A 17,369-nucleotide genomic window follows, 5' to 3' on the forward strand; every position below is an offset into this window, starting at 1 on the left:
GGATGTCCCCTATGGCAAACTTCTGGGGGTTTGTAGATGCTCTTTCTCTCAGAATATAGATAGAATTAGTTAGTTTCCACACAAACACCTTTAGTAACAACTTGCTCATTGAAATTGTCTGTGGGCCCCTCAACTACACATTCAAGACTGTCAGTTCTCCATTTCTTACCAAGAGACCTTCCGCTGGTAAAACTGACTGATGTGCTGTAGTTGGTCAGCTGATAATGACCCCTGGTGCAGAAGAGGGGATGCCTCTGACGTGTAGGTTTGAACTTTAAATGTCATTATGGGAAGCATGCAGCTAGATGCTGTTCTTGCAACTCAGAGGCTCTTTTTCCATCTTGATTATAATGTGTTTGCACTTCTGAGTTAGTAATTTAGTAGCAGATTTACCAAGCTTTTCTAAAACATTTTGGTCTCTCGAGAATACGAATGCTCCTTAGGAACTCATGAGACACAAGGTGTGTCACTAGTATATGCTGAAGACTTATGAGGATCTTTCATGGAAAGCTTAATTGTAAGAGACATACCTGAGGCACACCAATTTTTAATGAAAGCTGTAAAGAATATTTATTCTAGTCAATGATTTTGAGCCCAGAGGTTGCTGTTTTACTAATTTTTCAAGTTCATAAATTGGTGTAGAATTTCCTTGCTAGTTTCTAGCACATAGAACACCACTATACAAATGCAGTGAATCCTGAAGCAAGAGTACAATATTTAATAACTTTTGCTAACACAGTGTATTCTCAATACAATGAGAAAGTATTTTTTACTATAAAGTAATAAATTAATAGCACAGACATAACAGAAGGTATGCAGACTCAAAGTGAATGTTACCTCCCACTTCAGAAGAACACTTCTTCTGCCTGGAGAGATTTCAGTAGTTGCATTATATGATATTCTTGGCCTGTTCATGAGTTCTGGTAAATGTGGAAAAACATGGAGACATGCACTCATATGAATCAGTTTGATCTTCATATTTTCAACAGTATCTGACAATGCTAGTTCATATGATACAACATTTGAAAAAGCTTTTACATTCATGCTTATTCCCACTAGGACAAAACTGTAATTCACTTACTGTGAGGGACCAAAACCTCTTTACTCCAAACACAAACACAGTGGAGACCATCATTGGCTATGCATCTGAGCTGAACAATGTATGAAGTCATAGCATTTAAATTCGAAATGGTGACATTGACAGCATTGCTTTCTACAGGCACCTAAAAACAAACGAAGTTTAATTTATGTGGCAGCAATAAAACATAATCTTACATTAACTGTTTTCTCAGTCAAGGACCAGTCTTCTGATTGCAGCTGGAAGTAGAGGCTCCTGTCATCAAAGAGAAATTACTACACATTTTAGCCAATGTCTTTTCATTCTTTCAAGAAAATACCCTCTCTTTCATGAACTTGTTCTGCTTAGTCAGGACACGTAAGCAACACTTTAGGTCTAAATATTGCTTTTAAAATTAGTTAGGCATTATATATACCAAAAATTAATCACTTTACTCTGAGCCTTGTTGGCATTCTGAAGAACATCAAGGTCAAATTAAATATAAAAAAAAAAATTAAAAAATCTCCTTATTCTCAAAAGTTACAGTATGTCTAAATAGGTCCATGTGATTGATGTAAGGAGCGTGGCTGGACTGAATGTGTGGCTGCCTATGCCTTAGCAACACAGAAGTAATGTGCATGTGCAGCTGATGATGGCACTGGAGCTCCAGCAACTGTATAGGGAATGGAGATTGTCTTGAAACAAAGACACCACCGGTGTCTAAGTTTCCTAAGCTGGAAACTGTACAAGAAAATGTGATAGAAAACTGTTGCTATATGCTTGAACTATTTTACACCCTTCCCCAGACATCTACTGGAGGCTGCTTTTGGAGCACAATATAATCCATTAAATGGACTTTTGGTCTGGTCATTTCCAGGTGTTATGATGGTTTTGGTAGAAGTGCTATTGCAGATTGAAATATTTGTTTTAGCATTTGTCTCCTGTGAAGTTTTTTCTTAATTATATAGATTTCCTAAAAAAGAAACCAACCAACAAAACAAAACCAACAAAACCCCACCCAAATCCCTCACTATTAGGTGACCAGTTCTTCTCTTTGGTTTTCTGCAGTGCTTTCTTTTTTTATTGAAGTTAATTAATTAACTTTCTATACTTTTGCTAATAAAGCTAGCTTGGTTACAAAAAAACCCCACAGCACACAATATTACAGAAACACTCCCAGTCTCCTACAGAACAACAGGGAAGTGAAATGAATTCATGACCCAAGTGTTAAATTACATTACATGTACATTAATCCTACTCTTGATAAACATTATTTCTCAGCTAGCTTTATATATTCTCTGTGCTTACATGCCCACATTTACCCTCTCCCTTCAGTCCCATCTGCAAATTCAGCCTACATTCATGTTATGAAGAGTTTACAGCCTAAGTTCACAGGATCAACGGGGAAGTGGGAAATAATGAACATTCATGACCTGTAATCTTTCAGTACTTGTTCATTCTCACCACCCAGTGTGGCTGTCTCTACCAGTCCTTCACATTACTAACTTGGATCTCCTATCTACCTCCCCTGACTCCAGAACCTGTAGGACATGCATTTGTACTGCTCTAAACTCTCTGCTCTTCCACATGCTGCGTACCAGACTGTCTGAATAGGATTATCTATATATTGCACTACTGGGTGGAGTATGCTTGGGTATCTGGCTGTTCTAGAATGGTCTAGGACTTGTATGTCAATGAACAAGGGGACCCTTCCAAGACTTGCATGTTCCTTGTACCGAGATGAAACCTTACATGGGCCACTCATAGTACTCCTTCTGAAATGGCTAAACAAAGTGGCAGCCAGCTATGAGAGAAATGGAAAAAATAGCATAGGTCTTCTCATATAAAGGGAAGAATGTGGGAGATTCCGGTGGTACAAAAGCAGCAAAGACACTCCTAGGAGAGCACAGATGCCCAAGAAGTGGGAACAGTTGCTTTTTAGACAGCTTTCTTCTTGGAGTTCTGTTCTACCTGATAAGCACATATTCTTCATCCAACTACAGATAACAGAGCTTGAAAACCAGACAATTTCAGGAACTCAGTGATACAAATCATGTGTATGTGCATGCCTGCTGGTGAAGCCTTTGCACGGTATGCTGGTTGGCAAGGGGCAGGATAAGCAGCTATTGATGCTGCATGCAGATCTTACTGGAATTACGATTTTCCACCTCTTTCTTAGTTCCTTTAATTTAAGGTACTGTCCTCTTGCTGCACCATATTATCACTGTTGCACATCCTAAAATGCATCTGGAACTTATCTTGTATCACAGAGAAATTATTTCTCTTCTTGTCAAAGAAGGAGATCTGGAAAACTGATACAAAAGTGGATGAATGGTTACCTTAAAAATCACAGCAAGCTGATCTCTAATCAGCTTGAAAATCTAATGGTACCAGCAAAAAGAGTAATACTGCCCATCACTTAAAGTGTTATCAGGATTTGAGTTTGCATGGCATTTCTGATATCTTTTTCATCTTTTGCATTGCTGATGGTTGTACTGTCTCATTGGAGGGTTAATGAACCAGCTGACTTGCCATTCTGCTTTTTTCTGTATAAAACTATTAATCTTTCTTTCCCAAACAGCTTAGGATCTGTTAGAACAAAACTAATAGACCTTTGTGGGATTTGCCTACAAATTGTCTGTGTGCTGTGCCTCCTTGCTATCCATCTTGTGTGTGCTCTTCAGTAGCATCCTGTTGATGTCCTGCCATATTTGCTATGTACTACTGAGCTGATAGTAAGGTACCTCATGTTCTCAAGTCATTGTCACCTGGAAGTACTTACCAGCGTCCACTGAGTGGATTTGGTGAGTGCCTCTCTGTACCTCAGCTCATACGGTGTAGGAGTTGCAGGCAGGTCCCACTTTATTATCAATTGTTTTGTGATCTGATAAGCATTTATGTTAGATGGTGTCAAACACTTGCCTAAAATTGGGAACATGCAGCTGTTATAGATGCAAGAGAAGCAGGAAAGCTAATTATGGTAATGTGGTAATTGTGTCTGTCAGGTGCGGTTTATAAAAAAATAAAAGAGTTGACACAATACTGAACACTGAAAGACTTTAAAAAGACTGCAAATAAACAATTACTAAATCTTGATGGTATTGACAAAATGGGGTTGTTCCTCTTGTCTTTCTTTTTGTGAATGCTTCTACTGATTTCAAGAAGACCCTTTTTCTAGGCAAGTGCTATTCTGAGTGAATCTGAAAGGCAACATAAAAATGTCAAGAGTACCTGTAATTGTGAATTGTATAAAAAATTTCCAGAATGTCTTCCAGTTTCAGTAACTGTGTTTAGCTATATAATTGTAAGTGCAAATACATTTTTGTCTTTCCCTCCAATAAACACAAGATGGCCAGAAGCCTCCAGAGGAGGTCACACTGGTAATTTGGGTTGTACTGGTAGTGCCCCCCAGCAGTAAGAAGCACTGTTTTTTCTTGGACCATGATTACTCTGAGAAGGTGAAGTTTGGGAAGCTCTTAAAGTTATCTCAGTGATCAGATACTGTAGGGAATCTTTAAATAAACATCTAAAGGACATAGTTAATAGGATTTCTTTTTTCATATCTCCTGTGCAGGCATTGTGTAATGTGTAAGTGGCCTTTGGAAAGAGCTGAACTTTGAAACGGTTTCTCAAAACTCTAATGCTCTATAACAAGGATTCCTTAAGTACATGGTACTGAGTCAACCTGCTCTTTATAACTCAATAAAGAAGTTCAGAAAACCATCAAAGAGGGCACAGGAAGCTGGTTAAGTACTGTGCACAAGTATCACTATATACTTTTCTGCATATGACTATTTTACAGTCTAGCAAATGATTTAAAGCAAAACCCTTCTCCTGTAAAAGCTGATAGACTTCTGTTATTGACTTCAGTAAAGATTCCATCCAAGGAAGACAAACTGCAGCTCAGCTCTCTGAATCAGTAAAAATAACAAGTGCATATTGGGAATTACAATTCTGGAAATAATTAAAGAAAATGCTATCACTGTTTCAGCTGGGCAGTGCAGTAACACAACTTGTGAAGACACTGTACCTGCTTCACTTGGTATAACTGAAATGTTCTTTCCTTTCACACAGCTGTCATGGGCATAATTCACTGCTATCCAAATAGCTGCAGATCGCTTCATGTAGAGATCCCTTCTTCCTATCGTGATGGAGGATGATGATGTGTTTCGTTGAAAAAGTTTTGGTATTCTGTCCCTTCAGAGAAAAGGAAGCAGAATGAAAAACAAGCATTTTATTGTATTATAGTTATTCCTTCCTCCCCCTGCTCCAGAAAGCATCATTGCAGCAATTGGTAGTTTTCCAGGTACCTATATACAAAATCCAGTATCTTGAAATCTTGAAGGTGAGGCCTCAGCATCTTGAAAGAGCAAGTGTAATTCCACTACCATAGTAACTCTAGCAAATTTAAACATGCAAATCCTTGTTGTGTGGTAGAGAACTGTTATATTTCTTAAACTTGTAAGGCACAACATGATAAAAGACAAAATCCTTATGGCCTTCTTCTGTACTTACAGTGGGATATAAAGACCATTTAGAACGTATAAAACTGGGTTAGAAATTACTTCATAAACTCTACTTGCCACCTACCGTAAGGGCACCTAAATTCCTTTTGAACAGCAAAATTTCCTAGATACCTGAATCTAAATTACCACAAAGGTGTGAAAAACCTCTTACAATATACATGCCTGACTTCTGACTTTTGTTCCTCCAAAGCATCAGAGTTTGATAGAGATGTCTAAATGTCACCTCAGTCCTCAGCCCTGCAGACTTCTTCTAGTATACCTAATGCACACAGCACAGAAGGTCCAAGAGGTTTAAGGCCTTGCATAGGAGGCTGTTCCTGTTCTGCCTAGGGTTTTTTTCCCCCATCTTCTCTCATTTACTCTTTGCCATGAAAGGAAAAGATTTTTTTCAAGGTTAAAACTGTGCCAGTTCAATGTTCTTAAAGAAATGGGCTGGCATACTAATTGCCTACCTACAAGTTTCAAGTATTAAATGTGCTGATTATGATACAACATTTAATAACTGAACTAAACCACTTGAAGGGTCCCCTGTCTTCTGCTTCAGACTAGTTGTGAATCAGCCATTAGTATTTCAAAGCATGATTTCAAATGCTTGGATGGAACTTCTCTGTGGGAGTATTTTTCTTTAATCCTTTTCTTCCTGACAACTAAATCATAAGGAGCAAGGATAAGGAACAATTTCAATGTCAAACTGATGTTGCTTGCAGAAAGGGGTGATGTCATCTTCCAGGCAAGCAAAAAGCCCTTTCAATGTTTTTTGTTTTCCTTTAACCCAATAAAAAATGAGAAAGGAAGTTTTTCTTTAAGACCACTGCATTGAATCCTTGGAGACTGAGGTCCAAGTGCTAACTCTGTCTTGGGAAAATCAACATCTCTGTGAGGCAATTGCCTCCCCCCTCACCCATCTACCTCCTCTTTCACTCTTTTTTCTGCCTTCTCTGTTCATAACATCAACCCTGCAGCCTAGGAACAGCACAGTCTGATTTTGGCTGAGACTAAGAGCAACTAGCTTACAAATACTTCAGCTGACAGCATCTCTACAGAAGCAGAGCCGTTTCACAGGTACTTCTTCCCTTCCAAGAAATTGGGGCTCCTGGAAGACCCAAGAGGCAAGACATTAAATGCAGTGGGGTTTGGTGCTTACTGCAAGTTGGCACCTGCTGTTAACTCCAGTGAGAAAATACTGAAGGTGATGGGGAGAGTAACCTCAGCCCTGAGGTGGTTGCTTTGCTCCCGTCTGCAATGTGCAGAAGATCACCCCGGGGAATTTCCCAGTGCATTGACGTTTCCTTAGCTTTAAGAGACGCTCCTAACCACAGCTCTTTTTTAATGCAGAGTGGTGGGTTATGTGGCAAAGTATCAGCAATGAGTATCAGAATTTGCCAACGGCATACAATGTTGTACCCTGTGTACCCCATCATACGGTCTCATGGCAAAGATCATGTCTTGTGATCTCATTTCTCTCTTCCTAAACATACCCTTAATCTCATGGGAGATCCAAAATATGCAGATATAAAATGAGAAAAATCCATTTTGTAATGTAGGTACTGAGACAGGAATCTACCTGATTTTTTTTTAACAAACCAATGGGCAGATGTTGATTTAATCTGCCAATCTGTATTTTACCTAGCTTCTTTGTTTTAGCTTTCTCAAAAAAGGCACAACTGAAGATACCCATATTTTAAGGTTAATCAGTTAAAGATTAACCCTACAAGTTCATTCCATCTATTAAGCCAATACTTGATAATTCAGAATTGCAAGAAAATACATTAAAATCTATTTTTCTTATGTGCCTTATCTGGCATATCCTTGAACACATGCTATAGCATAATATATAATGTGTTATAAAAACCAGTTTAGTGTCTGTTGTTTGGTTGGTTGGTTGGTTTTTTTACTTTGAATGCATTAGTGTTGAATATTCAATACAAGTCAATAGATGCAAATAGAAGTAATTGATTACGGTGATCTCTGGCAACAGTGTTTCAAACAGTGTGTTGGAGGCATGGAAAGATGTATAATGACTCTTTGTACCCAGTTTGTGTGACAAAGTTTTGGTAGTAGGGGGCGGCTACAGGAGTGGCTTCTGTGAGAAGCTGCTAGAAGCTCCCCTCGTGTCTGAAAGGGCCAATGCCTGCTGGCTCCAAGGTGAACCTGCCACTGGCCAAGGCCAAGCCCATCAGTGACAGTGGTAGCACATATTTAAGAAGGGGAAAAAAACTGTGCAATTGCAGCCAGACAGAGAAGTGAGAATATGTGAGAGGAACAACTCTGCAGACATCATGGCCAGTGAAGAAGGAAGGGGAGGAGATGCTCCAGGCGTCAGAGCAGATTCCCCTGCAGCCCCTGGTGTAGCCCATGGTGGGGCAGGCTGTGCCCCTGCAGCCCATGGAGGTCCACGGGGGAGCAGATCTCCACCTGCAGCCCCTGGAGGACCCCACTCAGAGCAGGTGGATGCCTGAAGGAGGCTGTGACCCTGTGGGAAGCCCACGCTGGAGCAGGCTCCTGGCAGGACCTGTGGACCCGTGGAGAGAGGAGCCCACGCTGGAGCAGGTTAGCTGACAGGACTTGTGACCCCATGGGGGACCCACACTGGAGCAGTCTGTTCCTGAAGGACTGCACCCTGTGGAAGGGACCCACGCTGGAACAGTTCATGAAGAACTGCAGCCTGTGGAAAGGACCCACAATGGAGAAGTTTGTGGAGCACTCCCTCCCGCGGGAGGGACCCCACACTGTAGTAGTCCTCCCCCTGAGGAAGAAGGAGGGGCAGAGACAACCAGTGATGAACTGACCACAACCGCCATCCCCTGCCCCCTGTGCTACTCAGGGAGGAAAAGGTAGAGAAAATTGGGAATGAAGTTAAGCCCGAGAAGAAGGGAGGAGTGAGAGGAAGGTGTTTAAGATTTGGTTTTCTCATTATCCTACTCCGATTTGATTGGTAATAAATTAAATTAATTTTTTTCCCAAGTTGTCTGTTTGCCTGTGACAGTAATTGCTGAATGCTCTCCTGTCCTTATCTCAACCCACAAGCCTTTCATCATATTTTCTCTTTCCTGTCCAGCTGAGGAGAGGGGAGTGATAGAACGGCTTTGGTGGGCACCTGGTGTCTAGTCAGGGTCAACCTACCACACTCTTACAAGCTCTTACCAAATCAATAGGTAGTGATGAGGTGTGAAGAAAGATTTTGACCAGTATTGTGTAACGATCTACAATGTGATGCAAAATGCTGGAGCACAACTCTTGTCAGGTAGGACGCATGCTGACATGGCATGACGCATGGAATGACACCTTTTCATTTTCTGAAATGACTTTTAGACTTACCATTTTAAGAATATGGTATAATTAATCGTATTTGGAGCACTGGGTACTGGCAGCCAGGTGCAGGTTAGATCCTCGCTTAATTCTTTGTAGCATACCAATTCATTGTCCCAATCTGCAAGATGAAAATGTGGACTGGAAAAGACCCCTCACAGGCAACTGTTTACCATTAACCAGTGCGAGGTGACTATGAGAAGCAAAACCAAATACAAAACAGGCTATACACTTTTGTACAACAAAATAAGGACTGGCTGTGTGAGTCCTTACACCATGTTTACTCTCAAGGCAAGTAGTTCACTAATGTTTAGAACAAGGGACAGAGACATATAGAAAGATTAAACCTCATCAGTCCTAATGCTTCCAGCTAAAACCTGGTTTTCCTACATGAAGGTGGAAAAGGATAATTCTTCCTGTGTTTTATGATGCTGTTACCAGCTGTTATGTATCCAATAACATAGTGCTGAAATGCTTGCTATGGTGTTTCCTACAACTTTGGTATCATTACACCTTTGAACTGCGTTTCTCTGCTTCGATAATAGGATGTCTTGCCTGCTGCTTGCCGCTGCACTTACTTTTTTTTTTTTCAATTCTGAATGAAATCTCTTTTATACTTCTGGAAACACTACTGCATTCTTTGGCACAAAAACTGCAGAAACAAATTGCATATACCTAAGGAAGCATTACTAGCTTTTGGCCCTCTGCTTCAAGGAAAGCTATTGCAAGGTAATGTCCTTAAACCAGTTGACAAAATTACTGCGAATCTCTGCCCTAAGAGACCTTAAATTTTTATCTCCCAGCTCTGCTCTGGTTTCAGACAGTGCCTGTCTTCCCATTGTGTTTCTGGAAGTGCTCAACTGTTTGCTGAAAAGAGCCGATGTTGTACAAAGCATTGGCTTCCGGTGGGTTACTCTGGATCTGGGGAACAAGGCCCTTCCATGGGGGAGTCGCTGTGATTTGGGAACCCTTGAGAACCAGAAGCATCTGCCTTGCATGGGAGGGATGCACAGTTCACTAGCAGGATTATAAACCGGTGTTGGCAACAGCTCTGCCTGGAGCAGTTTATCAACTGTTAAAAACAAATGTATGGACATTTTTGAAAGTATAGGCCAGAACTGGCTGCACCCAAGTGTGAAACATCTTAGAAATGAATGCCATGCAATTAAGTTAGGGAAAAAAAGAAGAGTGGGACTGCATTTTAGAGTAACACCAAGGGCCAATATGATGTTTTCATAATTTCCAACTGGCAAGAATTACTGTAGAGTTTCTTACAAATCATACACTGCAGCATAGGGCTAATTATCAACAGTAGGACCAATTGACTAGACTCCAGAATTACTCCAAAACCATCAGTCATCTCTATCTGGAGTTCAGAATAATGCACTGTTGCTGGAGAAAAACAATATGCCGCCTATACCAGCTTCATAAAGATCACATTATAAAGCAGGAGGACCATAAGTTTATGTACAAAATGACTTGTGCTTAATTTTTAGAAAGAAAAATATGGGGGTTTTTTGTAACTGAACATATACATTTTTCAGCTGCAGGGAAATTAAACACTGATGACATTCTTAAAGGAACTCATTTTTGGTCTCTAGTGGTTAAGCTTATTTCAGTATTTCACAAATCTCTTATCAGAAATGGTAGTGATAAAATATGACTATCTTCTTCTGCTTTGCATCTTACTGTCTGAACTATTAGTTCAGAAGAATTAGCCATGATGTCTCAAGGTACCACCCACACGTCTAAAAAAACCCAGAACTATTTTTTTTTCTCTTGAGAAAAGTAGATAAGGATCATAACAGGTACAGGATACTTAAGGTGATACAAATTAATTTTTCCTGATGAGTCGAGTCACATGTTCTTTATATCTATTAGGTTTAACGAGTTGCCAACAGGCCTATCAATCTTGAATAAGGAACATTTTGCTATTTGATAAGTAAATATGCGTATCTCTGGAGTTGGGGTTACAGCATGATCATGGTATCTCATAACATAGGTTATGAGATAAAAGATCAGTCCTCCTGTCTTCCTCATCCAGAGCCATTTCTTCCTACATCCAGACTTACTGAGTATCCTTGGTATTCATTCATCATTCAGATAGCATTAAGTTAAAAGTCGATTTGAAGAAAAACTGTGTCTGTCAGATGAGTATAGCTCAGGCTTTAATACCCTTACCCTGTGACACTTCCTTTCCCCTACTAAAAGAAATGTGCTTTTCTAATAAAGTTTTGCTGCATCAGTTTAGGTGTGTGCAGCTTTCGGGAAGGTGTAGTTAGGTCTTCCTTGTTTCTTCAGCAACGTGAATTGAATTCTTTGTTTTCCTAGTCTGATCACCAAACCAAATCTTGGCCACCTCAGACATAGTACTCTGACAACTGGGGAAAGCAGCAACTACTCTTACATTCTTCTCATTTACTCCAAATTAAGTATTTCATTTACTTAGTGTTTCTTTTTTGTTGTTTTAAAGAAACACCTGGAAACAAGACCTTTTTGGAGCTGCAGTAACACTTCATGTCAGTATGTTTGTAACATACTGCTCCTGAAACTATTTGAAATAACAGTTTTGGAGAGAGTGACAAGAAGAAAATATTTTCACTCTTCCACTAAAATTCTACTAACTTCATCCCCAAATAATTCATATTAACCGAGATCCAAGTGGTGACTGCAGCATTGCAGACCTCTTTCCGCTTATAGAAGAACAGGGGGTTGTATTGTTCCTCATGCTCTCAGTCTTACAGAAAACCTCTGGCTTTCTTTATGAGAAGATGGTATTAGAACAGACAAAGTAAAAATAGTAGATTTTATGTGTGGAAATAATGTATTAGCTCAACTAACATCACAATGCACCACCCTGCTGCCAATATACTTAAGTTCTATGTAACTTTCTCCAGATGAACACAATGAATGTTACACACTGTTTTTTTTCACTTGTCCTATTTGTGGATATTAGTGTCCACATCCACATTCAATTTTATCCTAGTGCTTTTTTGTTTTACTGTACTGCTTCCCCTTAAAGAACATGCATGCTACTAGTTCTTCCCATGTCACATACCATGACTGTGCTCCAAGAGCTCTGTAAAGAAAAAAAAAATGTTCTCTGTTCTAAAGACATCACATCCCAGTTTCTTCTTAAAGAAAAAAAAAAAAAAAGTTCAATTTTTTCACTTTGGAACTTTTGTTTTTTATTGTGTATCTGGTGTTCACAGTAATGCTTTAGTAGAATTTAGTCTGATTGGCTAATAGCAAGGACTAGAAAATTATTCGTGGCTAATTTCAGAAAAAAAAATAGTTCTCCCAGTGATATCCAGTGCCACCGTGTACTCAAAAACCGGCCTTCTCTGCTCTTAGCAAGTGGGACATTTCTGCCTACAATAAATTCAGCATGAAGCGCATCAGATGACCACCAGCTGCCGCGTAATAACCTCTATCGAAACGCGCTGGACTGGTCCTTTTTGCCATTAACAGTAATTCATCAGTGAAGTGTGATGCATAAATGTCACATATAAACAGTACAGATTCTACTGACTTTTGCGATGAGGGCGGCGTGCCCAGAGACCACTCGGGGTTTATTCACAGCTCGGTGATTACCTCCGCGTAGCCGTAAACGCTGCGTCACCCCACCAGCACAGTTGCCCGCGCTGCCTTGCGCGGGTTTTCCCGCCAGGAAACTACAGACGATACTTCTGAGATAAAAATCTCGCTTTCCGAAGGCTGGCAGGCAGCGCCTCGCGAAGGGCGCGGGGAGCGGGGGGGGGGGGGGGGGGGGGCGCGGCGGGCGGAGCGCGGGGGGCGCGGGAGGCGGGGCAGGCGGAGGCGGGGCGGTGCTCGGCGGCCGCCAGGCGGGGCCGGGGCAGCGGGCGGGGCCTGGGCGGTGAGCGGGGCCTGGGCAGCGGGCGGGGCCTGGGCAGCGGGCGGGGCCTGGAGGGGGGCGCGCGGGCGGCGCGAGGCAGCGGGCCTCGCGGAGGGGTGTGGGAGCGCCGCCCTTCCGGGTGTCGGGACCTCAGCGGTGAGGTTCGTCTGTGCCCTTCCGCAGGTATTACGTGAGAAATATTTACCCACCCGGGAGCTGCTGGCAAAATGGAAAATCCAAGTTTATGCAGTTGCAGGAATCTGGGGAATAAAAAGGAATCGTTTAACAAGGCGACTGTGAAAGAAATAGGAAAAAATGTTCCTGGCTATTGTTTTTCCTACTTACAGAACTTAATTCGGTCATGGTTTTGATAATACAGTCTGGCCTTTGAGTAATGTTAAACTCACCTGTTGCAAATAAGAAGATAGCAGCGAGCAGAGAGTTCTTCATCTTGTCTGTAAAGAACCATAAAGATTACCATCAACATGACACCGTCTTCAGTCTGTTTTTCACACTTCCTGTACTGTTACTGACTGAACATAATTAATAGGTTTATTAATGAAAATGTGAGAGACACTTGAGCTCCAAGTATTAATTACACTTACTAAATCCTAACAACCCTTCCGAAAAAACAGAAACTCCCCCCTGGTGTTTGTAAGAAGTCACAGTGAGATCCTTAACAGTGTCTGAGATACCAGCAGTGCAAACTGAATTAAGCTTATATAGGTACTTCAGACTCCTTTGAAAATCCTAGCCTAAATGTCTGTGTGAATTAGAAGTACTGATATCAATAAAAAGTAAGTCAAGGTGTTTGACTTACTCAAGTACAAATGCTTGGATACTGTAGAAATAATAGTGGCAGAAGACCCTGGCTGACTTCACTTTTCTGATTTTCACTGCTGCAAAGACGTTGTATCTATGTTGTTGGTACCAACAGTGGGAGCCCTAATGTAAACAAAAATCACCATCCCTGTAAATCAGTTGTGACTATAAACTTCGCATCCATTAAGTCTGCTCAGAGAACATTTAAAGCAACTTTAGGCACAGAAGCCCCCAGAACCAAAATATCTGTTGCTGATAAAGCAGTAAAGGGGAATTTTCAGAAAATTTCACTACTGTGGGAAATTTCCCTTCTGGGTTTAGATAGTGACAATTAGAGACCGGATTCAGACCTACCTGGTGATAGGCAAATTATTAACTTTTCTTGGCAACCATGGTATATTTCGGGTTGAGTATTGAATAGCAAAAAAAATCTGTTTAAAATGAATCACTTTCTTAAAGAGAGAGAGTTATGGACATGCTTCTGAGCCTGGTCTACAGTAGGAGTGGGTGACTAATGCATCAGCTACATCTTATCATATTTTCTGAAGGGCACAGTCATGAGATGCAAGTGAACAAGGAATTCTACTGAGTGTCACAGGGGGTTTCCTAGTGATGAAATTGTTTGAGCTTGGGAGTAAGCTCCAAAATGCTGAAGGATGGTGGATACAGCATGTGCAGGCAGGTTCAAAACCCCTCTTGTCTGAGTGACCCAAAAATCAGCCTTGACAGTGCTTCCCACAAAGGATAACCAAGAGGATAGTGTTAATATATGTTCAGCAAGAAAAAACTGACAAAGAGAAAATGCAAGTCATAAAGAAGAGAGATTTTGACAGTGGGGGTTGAAGAGTTAGAGACTCAGAGTAGCGTAGAAGTCAAGAGATGGAGAATACGAACTGTATGTGTTGATTTGATGTGATCAGGATAATCACATTTAAAATAACCTGAATGAAAACCATTTATGTGACTCAATGCGAGAGCAGGAAACTGGATTCAGCATGCACGGAATTAGGACAGAGCATTCTGGAGAGAAATAAACCCAATAAGGCAAGTCCATATTATCTTTGCTGAAGCTCTAGGTGTCAGTATGAATGTTATTGCCATTTAAAGAATAAAGTCAATTGTAGCAAGTGCAGAAAATACATTGCCAGTCAAAATAACAGAGGAGATAGAATCTTGAAAACTGGAATTTGTCATAGGAGTAAGAGCCCATTTTTAATTATAGCTCAGCTAGCAAATTGTCACAGTAACCTTTTAATGTATAACAAAAGCTGAATTATTATTTTTGAGGTAAACTTTGCATAGAACCACTTTTTCAAATATTTAATATTTCAGCTCTTTCACCACTATGGACTTGTATCAGAATTATGTTATTCAGATGAGGATAAATTATGCCATCTTCTGTGATGTGCTCAAAATTGCAGAACGACTGGAGAATACCTCCAACTTTGCTTCATTTGTGACCTAAATGGTTTCTCAGACCTAGGTTTATGCATTATTATAGATGTGGTTTTCTGGAATGCTTATTCAAGTGCCTTGTCATTTGCTTATTTAAGTTGCCTTGTCACTTGCTTATTTAAGTTCTACAGTAAAAGACACAGCAGGCTCTTGGTCTCCCCAGAATGCAATCTTGAAATAAATGAACTCTTCTATTTAGACTGGATTACATCATGTAAATTAATAGAAAAACTCACAGCATCATTCTCTGTTCCCGGCCCCAAATTTACCTGTTAACTGTTACTTCAAAGGAAAAATAATCTCTGAAGACAGGCAGGGACAGTGAGGAACATGCTGCTGGCCCCCTTGTCCTGCTCCATACCTGTGGAACCCCATCTCCTGTAGCCTTGCACATCACAGGTCAGACTGTGAGCTTGTGAGTACATTTTTTGCAGGTGAGCCTTGTGCCCACGAATGCTCATGAACCAGAAGGGGTCAGAAATCTTGTTTGCTCAGAGTCCTAAATACATTCTGAGACGGTTTGGAGTATGTGTGACCAGCAGCCCTGTTAAAGAGCATTCAGAACCTGGTGGGCAGCTGGAGTAGAATGTAGACTGCAGAGGAGGAATCAGAAAAGGAATATTGCATTTCTATTTGAAGTCTTACCTTGTCAGAAGTGCAAATAGTTGAGGTCTTCATTTTCTCCAGGTTGAATCTGTGTGTATTCTTGCTAGCTCGCTGCTTCTGTGGTGAAAAGTTTAGTTCCGACTGATTACAGTTGATCTGTTTCAGGCATATTGTAACAAATTCAATACTGTAGCAAATTCAAATTAAATTTTGGGCTATTAGTAGTCCATGCTGAAGTCCTGTATCATTCCTCTATGGATCTAAGGTAAAGCTACATTATTTTTCACAAGTTATTTCTCATGTAACTCTGTTTCTGATAAGCAGACCTCCAGGTCTGTAAAAGATCTGACAGATTCTTACAGAGTGTTTTTTTTGCCAGAGAAATACATGAGTATCTAAATTCAGAGAGCAACTCTCATGTGGTCTTTGAAAAAAAAAAAAATCCCCCTCAGCCCTCAGCCACACCCCCTGGGGGAAATCTGCTGTGATAGGGAGAGTCTCCCACACACATTCTTTCATCCTTTCTGAGTTCAAGTTACATCGTGAAGCAGCTTATCATTCAAACAGTTCTGTGCTATCTTAATGAAAATCACAATCTTTACCCTAACACATCTGCTGAGCAGAGACTATCAAAAAGTTAATATAAGAGATCTGTCCTGGAAGTTTAAAAAAATCCAAGTACAGATGAAGCATAAATGTCACTGAATAAACTAGACACCAAACGAAGAATGCAGAAGAACCAGAGATTTATCTATTTGGGTGAAGATTCCTTTGAAGAAAAAAAATGGAGAAAACTAAATTGATTTCATTAAGTCCAAATGTGGACTAAATTCTGCTTATAGTAGAGTAGATCAGGGGTCTCACCACTGACGATGGTGTGATGCTATAGCTCCCTAAGTGTGGATGTAGCATTCTGCCTACTGTGTCAGTTAGACTATTTGTAAGAGTTGAAGCAGTATGATTAGATGAGACAGGCAACTTCTCTTTACTACAGCACCACAGTTAGTGCTACAGGCTTGTTTGTGGGATAATGGGAAGAAATTCTTCCTGGGGGAGCTCCCTGGTGGTTTGAAAACGGAGTTCAATGGATGCATGTTGGCTGAGCTGTGTGCAGAACCAGAGTCTTAAGTATTATGATTTGAATTGGAAACAAGATCTTCACCTCTGCTAGATCACCTCTGAGCATATCTTACTTACCAATCTTACTAAGCTCTAGTCTCTGACTGGTCTGAAAATGTAATGTAAGAGTCTGCTTAGCTTTGCGTTCATTATGTCTTCCTGTGCAGCCAAGAGAAGAATCAAGGATCATCCTTAACTTGCTCCATCACATTTAAGACTTTATTAAAGGGGACTTAGTGCCTGTAATACACAAGCAGATGAGCAAGAAAATAAGCCATCTTCCTTCCCATCCTGTTTGGCTTACCCAGTGGGCCTGCATCTGCTACAGGGAGTAATTCTGGGATATGTGGTGTGGAAACAGAATTTGACAAAAGCTTGTCTGTGCTCTCCCCATACACACTTGTGGGAGTAAGCTTTGCCCTTTTGAAGTCTACAGAAAAAGCTGGCTTTTTTAATTGATTTTAATGCCTGCTTTTTTTAATCCCTGAGGCAAGTGGGAGGAGATATAACTATCTGAGTCACTTTTTTTTCTTTTTTCCTGGGGTTGCTCCTGGACAAAGAAATGCTTTCTACTGAAGCAGAACTATTGTGGGAAGTATGTGTGGAGAAAGTCCAAGAA

The 17,369-nt window shown here is 40.7% G+C and overlaps 1 protein-coding gene across 1 annotated transcript in view; it reads right to left on the bottom strand.

Moving 5' to 3' along the window:
- Positions 1–15,968, bottom strand: part of LOC141937723 (interleukin-6 receptor subunit beta-like) — a 31,884-nt gene extending 15,916 nt beyond the window's left edge. The window contains exons 1-8 of the mRNA XM_074855810.1: positions 15,671–15,968; positions 13,156–13,203; positions 12,958–13,008; positions 8,902–9,013; positions 5,088–5,254; positions 3,840–3,979; positions 1,082–1,223; positions 838–920 (exon numbers count right to left, since the gene is read on the bottom strand). Coding sequence (XP_074711911.1) covers positions 838–920; positions 1,082–1,223; positions 3,840–3,979; positions 5,088–5,254; positions 8,902–9,013; positions 12,958–13,008; positions 13,156–13,198 — 738 coding nt within the window. The 5' untranslated portion in view covers positions 13,199–13,203; positions 15,671–15,968. The remainder of the gene's footprint in view (positions 1–837; positions 921–1,081; positions 1,224–3,839; positions 3,980–5,087; positions 5,255–8,901; positions 9,014–12,957; positions 13,009–13,155; positions 13,204–15,670) is intronic.
- Between the last annotated feature and the right edge of the window lie 1,401 nt (positions 15,969–17,369).

This window comes from Strix uralensis, chromosome Z (assembly GCF_047716275.1).
Source record: "Strix uralensis isolate ZFMK-TIS-50842 chromosome Z, bStrUra1, whole genome shotgun sequence".
Lineage (NCBI taxonomy): Eukaryota > Metazoa > Chordata > Aves > Strigiformes > Strigidae > Strix > Strix uralensis.